This window comes from Pelecanus crispus, chromosome 1 (genome assembly GCF_030463565.1).
Source record: "Pelecanus crispus isolate bPelCri1 chromosome 1, bPelCri1.pri, whole genome shotgun sequence".
NCBI classification, from domain to species: domain Eukaryota; kingdom Metazoa; phylum Chordata; class Aves; order Pelecaniformes; family Pelecanidae; genus Pelecanus; species Pelecanus crispus.
In genome coordinates, this window is record NC_134643.1 from 138,351,452 (window position 1) to 138,362,264 (window position 10,813).

Consider the following 10,813-nt stretch of genomic DNA (forward strand, 5'->3'; position numbering starts at 1 on the left):
TGGGGAACTTTTGCACTCTGCTTTTGCTTTGCTAGCAAATTGACGTTTCTCCTCCTCTTCCCCCAGTCTTTCTAAATATTTACATCCTTCTAAACGCTGGTAGAGTAGACTTTATAGAGGTAAAAAGCCCCCAGTCTTTAGCATTAGAAGCCTTTAGAGCAACTCCATGCCTCAGATGTCATCTTCTTGAGTACGACTACCATTACAACAGTTTAAGCTGTATGAGCTTAGTATAAGCTCTATAAGCAGTCATTCAGCAAACAAAAAATTAATATTTAAACTTTTTCAGGTAAACTAATATCAATTTTTCCAGGTAAATTGCCTTTTTGAACAGATTCTGCCATTGAGAGATTAGTACTGAATTAAAACTAGAGTATTGTTAAAAGCAGCAAGTCCTTATCAAACTACAGCCATTATAACTAACCTCAGACAAAGTAAGTAAAATTACAAGACTCAGTTAAAAACATCCTGATGTTTGGAAAGTAATTGCATGTCTTTGAGTTTTCTCAGCGCCTCAGAAATCTAAACCACATCTGACATGTTCCCTTCCTGACTCAGTGAAAGCCATGACGTTCGACGGCGCTCGCCTGTGCAACATGTCAACGTCTTGCAACGCAGCAGTGGAATCCACACGTCCTCCAAAGGGGAGGCAGAGGAGGTGATTGACACAGTTTCAGCTCACTGATCCATGCAGGGCCTTTAAAATTAGTACTAAATATATGAAACGCAAAATAATACAGTTTGGATCAATTTAAATATTCATTTTTATCTTCCACATACAATATGCCATCCTGTGGGAGAGAGGAGCTAATCCATCTGCTCTTTTTCCAGCTCTATGACAGTTAATCTTCTGTCTGTGGGTTCAGTTTAAACCATACAAAAACTCATATGCTGACACAGGCTCCGCTAATTTTGTCCTTTTCATTTGCAAAGTTTTAACTGGTACTTTGGTCCACAACTTCTTAATGTACATATTTTCATAGGTCGAAGGGTAGGCAAGTCGCTCATTTCCATAACCAGTCCCAGGTCCAGCTCTCTATCTCAGCAGTGCCCATAGGCCATTAAAGGATCCATAGACCAACCATGTATATCAAGGAATTAAAAAACAAGAGAACACTGGAGAGAGTGTACGTATTCCATGAATACCCACTGTCTTGAGCCTGCTCCCTATCCAGCCATCCAGCCCAGAGCTCGGCTCTTTTATGTAACACTTTCGAGCAGGAATACTTTCCCTGTCTTCATTTCTCACATCTTTAATATCAGGCCCGATGCTTTATCACTGCCCTGAACAAAATGCCACTGAGGTAATGGCTCTTTTACCTAAACGAAGAATTCCAGACAGAGTCTTTTATTGCAAACGTTCAGGTCATACCAGCAAGACCATCACAAAAACACTGAGAGCAATAAAATCTAAAGTGTTTCATTTCCCCTTACTTTCAGATAACTGTAAACAATGTTAAACAGTAGGATTTTCCTTTTTCAGGAAAGATTTTGCTTTGAACATTGAAATCTATTTTGAAGCATGCTCTTTACAGAGCTGCTCTGAGCAGGCATTTTACATAGCAGGGCACTTACTTAAAGGAAGAGGTTAAAACCCAGTTCAGCATTTGTAATTCTGTAAAATAACCCCAGTAAGTCAGCCAAATATTCTCGCATCTTGAAGTTTAATGCAATTTATGCAAACCAGTCTTGACTGCCGCTAATGCAAAGACCACTAATGTACTCACCCCAAAGTTCTCATGACAAAGACACATTCATGTTTTACTCATTGAACTGTCTCGGGTACCTCTTAAAACACAGAGGCTTTCAGAAACGTAATTTGTTGGAGACGACGTGCTTAAAGCAGCAGCAGAACATATTTTCACCCGGATTTCAGTAACAATGTTTTCAACGCTACAAATGGTACGTGAGGAAAATGAAGTTGTTGCAGCCAAGACCACTTGCCCTTATCCACTGCCCTCCTTCCTCCAAACTCTGCAAGGTGTGATCCATCAGCTAGGACCAGACCTGCCCAGGGCGGCTGGTCTTACTCATTTCCAGGCTCAACTTCTGAAACTATAGCAGCTATCGAAGTGGTTTTCCTCAAACAGTGCTAGTCAAAGGCAGGTGCTTTATCTCTTTGCACCTCACTCTAAATGAAGGTTCATCTGCAATTCAGAATACAAAATGAAGAAATGAAAGCTTGAAGCAACATATATGTGTTTGCTCATTAAAAATGAAAGTACTCCAGAGAAACAATTGGGTATTCACACCAAAATAAACAGGTTAAACACTAAAAAGCAAGCTTCATAATACAAAAAGTAGGCACAATTGCAATAACTGCTTTTTTTGTAAAGTTCACATAATAATTTTAAAAACAGATCTACAGCTCTGTGTGTTACTCACAGGTTTCTAACCACAAACCTTTATCCAGCCTCACAATTTTTAACATTATCATTTAGTTAGCCTGTTGTTTTTAAACAACTGATTTTACATGGATGCAGTACAAAAGGAGAGTATGAAATGTACTTCACCTGTCATTTCTGAAAAGTATTTGATGTATTACATTTTTGAAGTGTTTAAAAAAATGCAGTATCTGCAAATTCATTATTTTCTCTGCTTTCCCAAAATATGGGGGAGGCATCTCAGACACTGATTTGAAAAAACTCCTACACAATCTTTTTTTTCTTTTTTTTAAGAAGTAAAAATGTTGGAAGCTAAATAGCTGTAATAAAACATTTTGAAGTTGAAAGGGGCTTGCTTTTAATACTGATCATCTGTAGGTCCTTCAAGTTTTTTTACTAATATTTACTAATTTCTTAGGATATTAAGTATCACAGTATTCTTTTATTATTATTATTCTATGGGATTGAGAATGTTTCAGAAACAGCAAAACTATGTATGTTACTGAATATAATTATAACTCGACAGCTATAAATGCCAGGATTGAATAACTGAAAACATATGCTATATGCCTGAAATTTTAAGGATGATGAAACTGTCACATTAGTAGCACGCAGCATGTTATAAAGAACTCCCACAATGTAGCAGTTGTTCAAAAGTTGTACCCATCCGGTCATTCTATCTTTATAAAAAGATATATAATACTAGATGGTGATTTATTCAAAACACAGCTGCAGCCTAAGTTAAAGGTAATAACAAAAAAAAAAAAAAAAAACCAAAAAACCACACCACAAAAAGAGCTTTTTAAATTATAGCATTAAGGCCACGGCGGTGCACGCAGAAAAACAGAAAAGCATTTCCAGAAAGTCCAAATTTTATTCTCATTAAGACTTTATTTTGGGGGAGGACAGGTGAGGGAGCGGGAGAAGCAGAGCAGCAGTACAAATACACGTCAGCCCAGCGGGCTCCTCCAGGCTCACGTAAATCACGGATCTTTAAACGCTGCCCCTGGGGACAGGGATCACGACACCCACCCCCCCCACCCCCCCCCACGCGTGGGTGCGCTGGGCCCGGCCGGAGGAGCGGGCTGGGGGGGGGGGGGGGGGCGGGGGGGGGGGAGAAGCGGGGGGGGGCAGCCCCGGCGCTCCCGAGGTCGCGGACGGACCCACCGACCCCGCCGCCCGCGGAGCACCCCCCGTGCCCCCCCCCCGCCCCCCCCAGCCGCGGGCGCGGTTGCAGCCGTGCCCCCCGCACGGCCGAGCGCCCACGTTAGGTTAAACTTTTATTTGGCGAGTCATTTCGCACCGCGTCCGCCGGGAGCAGCCCGCCCGCCGCGCCCCCCGCCTCCCCTCGCTGCTTGGGGAGGGGGGGGCAGCCCCACGGCCACACCGCGGCCGCCGCTCGGGAGCATCCCGGGCTCCCCCGGGCACAGCCTTCCCCCCGCCCCCCTGCACTCGGCTTCATGGGGCGCCGAGGGTCGCCTGCCCCCTCCCCACGCCCCCCACGCCCGGGGGCGGAGGGGGCAGCGCAGCCCCGGGGCCCCCGCGCTGCTCCCTCGCCCCGGCGGGGCGGCCCCGACGGCCTCCCCCCTCCCTTCCCACCCCCCAGCCGAAACGCGGGGGGAGCCGGCGGTGCCGGGAGGCGGGACCCCGGCGCGGGGGAAGCCGCGGAGCTCTCCGCACCTGCGGGGATGGGGGTGATGGGAGAGGGGGCAGCGCGCAGCCCCGGCGCCGCTCCTCACCTTTCATCCAGTCGACGACTTGGCTGGGCGACCACTTACTGACGGGCTCCATGATGAGGGCCATGGGGGGCTCGGGGGCGCGGGGCTCGGCCGGCCGCCGCTCTCCGGGCGAGGGGCGAGGCTGTGCGGGGCGGCGGGACGGCGCTGCCCGGAGCCCGAGCGGCGGCGGCGGCGGCGGCAGGAGAGAGCCGCTAAATCCCCGCTTGCCTCCGCTCCGCTCCGCTCGCTCGCTCGCCGCCTCTGTGCCTCTCTGGGGATTTCAGTTCATGTTGCCGGCTCGGCGGGGAGGAGGAGGAGGAGGAGGAGGAGGAGGAAGGGGGAGGAGGCGGCGGCGGCACGCTCCGACGCCTCCCGCCCCCGCGGACCCTGGGGCAGCGGCGGCGGTGCCGGCCCCGCCGAGGGGTCGGTCCCCGGGCGGCGGCGCGGCCAGCGGGGGCCTGGCTGGGCTCGGCGGTGCCCGGCTGTGCCCGCCGGCTCCCGCGGCTCTCCGCGGCCGCGGCTCCCGCGCCGGTGTCTTTTTCTCCTGGCGGAAATGACGAGGCGGCTCCTGCCACCCGAAAATATCTCCAAGTGAAATGGGAAGCGACACCCGACGGCCGCCCGGGGCGGGGGAGCGGGGTGGGGGGGGGGCGGGATGACTCGTAAGGTGCCGCCGGCGCGGGGGGGGGGGGGGTCGGGCCTGGGGCGGCGGCAGCGCCGAGCACCTGCTCCCGCCGGGCCGGGGCAGCGGGGGGGCCTGCGCAGCCAGCGGCACCGAGCTGGCGTTCGGGGTTTGCGTTGCGGTTTGGGTTTTTTTTTTTTTTTTCCTTGGAAAAAGCATCGCAGCGTGGGCGGGAAAGGTAATCTTCTTTCTTTTTTTTTTTTTTTCTTTTTTTTTTTTTTTCTTTTTTGAGAAAAGCCCGACTGTAAAAGGGCTGCGATGGAGCTGCTGGCGGGCAGCGATGGAGCTGCTGGCGGGCAGCGCAGATGGGGTGACGGCCTTTGGCCAGGGTCTGCTGGAGGCCGGGAGAGGAGGGGGAGAGGAGAGGAACTGCCCCTTGGTATTTTGCCTGCCTCACCCCGAGAGTGCAGTAAATGGGGCAAACTGGAGTGAGGTCAGCCAGCAGAATCGGGGTACGAATTCGGCAACGCCAGCAGGGAGAGGGCACCGCAGGGGGCTCCTCCGCCCGCGCTGGCCCCTGAGTTGCACCGCTACGGTATGGTGGCTGCAGGTGTAAAAGTCCACCGCCCCTGCAGGGGACCATCACTGCTGGAGCTGTTCATCTTCTCGTTGTGTCCCTCCAGGCTGCATCATCCTGGAGGCTACCCCAAGGAGGCACTTCCCACAGACCCTGTGCCACAGCGTCTGTTTGGAGGAGTCCCTCCCAAGCGTGGAGCGATTCCTCCTAGGAAGGCCGTGAGTGCTCTTCAGGCACCCTTCCTAGGAGCCTGTGCTCTGCGGAGGTGTCAGCCCCTCTGGAGCTCCAGGCAGAGGATAAATACCACTGAAGGGTGTTTGTTTTCCTGCTAGTGAGTTGGCCAGTGCACAGCTTTGCCTGCATTTGCGTTGGCCCTGCTTCTCCTGCCAAGGCTGACGTGACGGCCATCGAGATGTTCCCTCTGACAGTGTCGGCTGCTGAATGCCAGCTGCTGACGCTGACGTTTAATACCTGTACATGAGAAAAAAGAGGATTCCCTCAGCCCCAAAGTGGCAGTGGCGAAGGCATCCCTTTGCATGGCCATGGGCAACAAGTGGAGCCCTCCCATTTCGGTACATGGGATTGAAGTACTAGCAATGAGGGCCAGTAAGGTGCTCATAGGGTTGGTAACATCTCTCCCTGGAGTCCCAGGAAGAGGCTCCCTAGCAACACTAGTTAGACTTGACCCTCACTTTAAAGGTTGTACTTATCTGTGAGAAGAAACTTCTCTTTACTGAAAGCTGGGGCTTTGACACTGTACCTTTCCTTGAATTTGGCTCTAGACATGTGTCTCCTGTGTCACATTCCTGCCAGCACACTGACGAGGCAGTCTGCTTCTGAAGAGGTTGCGTTACCTAAAGCCACTGAAACAATAAACCTCACTTGCAAATTAAGGCTGACTTTTTCCTTATGAAAGGTTTGAAAGGTATGCAGGACCCTTGCATACTGGGTTATTGTTGTTGAAAGAGCATGTCATAATTTTAATTAGAAACCAGTAGTTTGAAAGGTTTAGAAGTAAATACCCAAGATCAGACTGAAACCTGGCATATAATTTATAACACCATTGTGTAATTCTCGTTGTGCTGAAAAGTTCTTCATGGGTGAGGAGAGGGGAAGTTAGTATGTAGTGCATATGTATGAAGTCCTATGGTTCATAATTACAGAACGCGCTGGGATCCCTGTAGCTTGCCAGGGTAATTTGTAGCTAGAGCGAGTTTTTCAATAAAGCATCTGTGACCCAGTACTGTCCTACTGGTCAGCATCTATTACTTTTAAAGCCCCTTTATAGTGGTTCTAGCAAATTATGGAACGGTAAAAGGGGGAGCTTACTCCCCCACTTCAGTAAACAGATGATATGTTGAGCATGGGATCTAACTGCCTTTATTGTTCGTCTCACAGAGCTCAGCCATCTCATAAATACTGGGGGAAATCCCACTGTTTTACTCAGGCAAATGTTCTGGTTTCAGTCTCACTGAAGAACGTTGGCTTGGCTATGGTGAGGAGGATTTGGCTCATTATGAGTGATGATGAAATTATCCATCCATGGTATTTAACTTGGTGACCTATTACGGCAATGAATTCTATAGTCAGGACATGTGCTACATAAAAGTATTTTTTTTAATTTGCTCTAAATTTATTGCTGCCTGATTTTATTATTGTTCTTTCTTTCTAGGGTAAGAAGTCAAAAGGAGAGCTGAATGACTTTTCATGCTGACCTTCTTAAGCTAAAGTGTCTCAGCCAAAATGCTTTAACCAAAGTCTTTTGTCTGTTTTCATCTTTCGGTTTAGTGGCCCTCATCTTGCCATCACACCTGCATGAGTCAGGCCTTTTATGTAAAGCGTATGGGACAGGCTTCTGCACAGATGCTGAACTGCAGGATTATGTCCTAACTCATCTTTTATAATTACTCTGGTCCATATAGTGCATTAAAAATTACTGTGTTTAAAAAAACATATCTAAATATACATATCATTGTTAGGTAGGTCTCAATTTATTAGGTAGTAAATGTAAAGGTAAGTACACATTAAAATTCAATATTGAAAGAAAAATAAAAAGAACAGGAAAGAGTTTACAACTGAAGTACAAGCCTGAACCCAGCAGTACAGACTGTATATCTGCTTAAATATCAATTCTCCAAACATCCATGGACATGGATAAAGAGCCCCAGCAGATAAGTTTGGGCACACACTCCGCCTGGATCAGCACCTCAGCCTGCAAGCTCGCAGGAGAAGCTGCTGCCTTTCTGTCATGGTACATTGTCACAGGCAAAACTCCGTAGAGTTCAACTGGCAATCATAGCTGCTATAGCAATACAAATTGTAAATAATACCAGTAAATAGTTCAAGTATGTCTAATGATATGCTTTTTGTTCCTATTTAATCAATAGGACAGCTCCTGAAGTAGAACTCTGCTCAGCCTGAATAATGGTAGCAGAATTAGATGCAGGCTCCAACAGTGGTCCATTGAGTGGTCATTTGTTTTATGTATATGAAGCCAGACTCTACAGGTGGGTACCAGTGATGGATACAAACATAACTGTGGGTTCCCCAGAAACTTCATGGATTTTCTGCTAGGGTCTCTAGAAAACATACAAGATGCTCAACAATGACAAGTGGAAACCTTGCCCTGAAGATACAGAAAGAAATTTAGCTCTCAAAAGATGTTGTTTCTGGTGCTGGATATTAAAGCCAATTCTTCTAGAGGAAGGAAGATGGAAACAAGTGGAGGTAAACTAACAGTAACTAAAACTGAGGTCTAATAAAGCCAGTTGGATTAAAAAACCAACCAACCAACCAAAGTGAAAAAGCTGATACTGTCTTCAAGTTAAGAAAGCTTGTCTGTGTTTTGGTAAGAAATAAATTCCTGATTTTTACAAGGGAGGCTTTATTTGATAAGAATTGAACTCTTCTATCGGTATTAGCTCATGCTACAAATACCTGCTTTGGTTGCTGTATCCACATTACTAGAGAGTGTTTTATTCCACGGCTTGGGACAATGTGTAAAGCAAGTTGCTACTCTCCTTGAATAAAGACACTGGGTTCATTCTTTGTCTGGTAGGGCTGCCCTCTGTTCCCTGGAGTTTTTTTGCCTTCAGAGTGGTGCCTGAGCTGATGCCTCATCTATGCAAGGATTGCTGTCCCAGCCAGGGCAGGCATCTTCCAGGGAGAAGCGGGAATGACGGGGAGGGGGAGGGAAATAGCGAATAGCCTTGGTGCCAGGGGGCCGTGGGCAGGTAAAGGAGGAGGAGGAAGGATGTCCATGGCAGAGCAGAGGTGCAGTGAGGTAGTAAGCCTCTGAGGAGGGTAGAGGCAGGGCAGATCAGGAAAGTTTAGAGGAGTAAAGGGGCTTAGATGGAATTGGAGACCCAAGCCAACTCAGAGGGACGCACCGTACTGACCATTTGTCCCTGGGGCAGCGGGGAGGTTTAATTTGACATAAATATGGGGGGGGTGGGGGGGGTGGGGTGCAATTGATATTGTTTTTGTATAATCAGAAATACAAATCATAATCCCCCAAAGATGTTTAATAATTTAAAGTATTCAGAACTCAATTAAGGCTATTAAGAGATTAGAAATTAGATTAAAGGTGGCTAAAGGGTAAAAATTCAAGGACTTCAAATACCTTTTGTAATACAAAGGCTCTTAAAAAATGAACAGGCTGAGAATTTCCCCAGGAAATTCCTATCATTTTAATTAGGTTTCTTCATTTAAAATAAAAAAGAAATCGCTCTGTACACAATTTGACTCCCACTGCCTTTCTTGAACAGTGGACTCAAGTAATTGCCTGCTGAGACCTCCCTGTTCCCCAGGTTTGTGGGTACGTGCAAAGGCTTAATAGATTTTTAAGATCAGGAGGGATGACCCTGACCACCTGACGTGTCCTCCTACATTGACGCCTGCCAAAGAATTTCACCCAGGCTTTCCTGCGGTGAGGGGAATTATCTTTCCTCTGATCACATCTCTTCTCCGCACCAAATTGTAACCATTTCTCATTTCCTCCCATATGGAGTCAAGTGGCTGGTTCATTTTGTTGCTGAAAAGAACAGGAATCCCTGGCAATGTGATGGGCTCTTGTCTTTCTGCATCCCACGGTTGCTCCCAGCCAAGGCTCTCGGTGCAGCTTCACGGCGATGCGATGCTGCCATGGGGAAGGTGCGAGCCAGCGGCAGAGGGGCGGTGGATGTGTTCCTGCAGATGCAGAGGGCTTTTTGGGAGTGTTGGCCACTGGGCTGGAGGTGTGGGGGGAGCTGCCATCTCAAAAGAACAGTTTTCTGTTCTTTCATGAAAATAAATACACATAGGTGGTATTATGTTTTCTTTTTTTAGGCACAAGCTCGAGGAGGCTGTTTGTTTGTTCAGCTACTGTGCTAGGCTAAGGCTGCATTTATGCTACTGCGACACAAATGCCCCACTTGAAACAATAAGAAACCCAAGGGAAGTGTGCTTCTGTGCTAAAATTATTAGGAAAATATTATAAAAGTAAACAGCTACTAATTATTAACATCGGGTTCCCACTCATTATTAGCATCACAAATGTAAAATGGCTGCCAACAAGAGTCAGCTTGGAAATCTCATTAGAAAGAAATGTCACAGTTTATTCCTGGTTATAAATGCTATTTTATTACCTTTGGAATGGTTGGGTGGCTTGGCTAAATGCAATGGGTGACTCCCCTCAAGGTACGTATTTTTACTGATGAATTCGTGTTAGTGAAAGAATAATAAATATCTGATCATTTTCTAAGCAATCCTGAAAATAAAACAACATTCTAGAATTGCCGAAGAATGTACTCATGTAAATTGCACACTGGAGTACAAAAGAAAAAGAATAATGATATGGTAATATAAAAAGGGCAAAACCATAATGAGAAGGGACATTTGTCAGTATACTCAGAAAAGCACAATCTGTCTCCCTGGTAATTTGGTGGAGTACAGAAAGTATTACAGCCATATTACAAGTACTACATTTTATTTCTGACTTCAGGAAGCATTGCCATATGTCTTCCAAGTCAGACATGGCCTCTTAAATGTAGCGTGTTCTTTGTTCGTGCTGTACGGGCTCTGTTCTGCATGGACAGTATTTATTCTGAATAAATTAAAGAGAGTTTAAATCTTCCAGTGCCACGAGACTTCGTATCAGCCAGCTTTTGTGGATGAAGTGGGCAGGAGCAATTTGGCTCCTAATGACCAGGGAAACTTGACAGGTTTGCTTTATTTTTCAGACCTGACAACTCTCTGTAAAAGCTATTGTTATGGAAATAGTCCCAAATTTCCCAGCCTCAAAGAAGCATTTACTATTTTCAAATGTATTTCATGGGAAAAGGAAAAAAGACTGGTATAGGGCAATGTATGTTACAATTAAATATGCCCTCATGTGCCCTGATATTGCTGTGATTAGCAGTTATTTGAGATTTCATACATTTACACGAAGTTTCATGTTTACAGCTTGAGATATTTGGGATCTAAGGTCCTAATCCTATGAGCTGTCCCTTCTGGTCCCCTCATTCTCCCTGGA

The 10,813-nt window shown here is 46.9% G+C and overlaps 1 protein-coding gene across 4 annotated transcripts in view; it reads right to left on the minus strand.

Annotated features, from left to right (window-relative positions):
• Positions 1-4,187, minus strand: part of CNKSR2 (connector enhancer of kinase suppressor of Ras 2) — a 220,153-nt gene extending 215,966 nt beyond the window's left edge. For all 4 annotated transcript variants that reach the window (XM_075711816.1, XM_075711806.1, XM_075711798.1 and 1 more), the window contains exon 1: positions 4,124-4,187. In XM_075711816.1, the coding sequence (XP_075567931.1) occupies positions 4,124-4,187 (64 nt within the window). The remainder of the gene's footprint in view (positions 1-4,123) is intronic.
• Between the last annotated feature and the right edge of the window lie 6,626 nt (positions 4,188-10,813).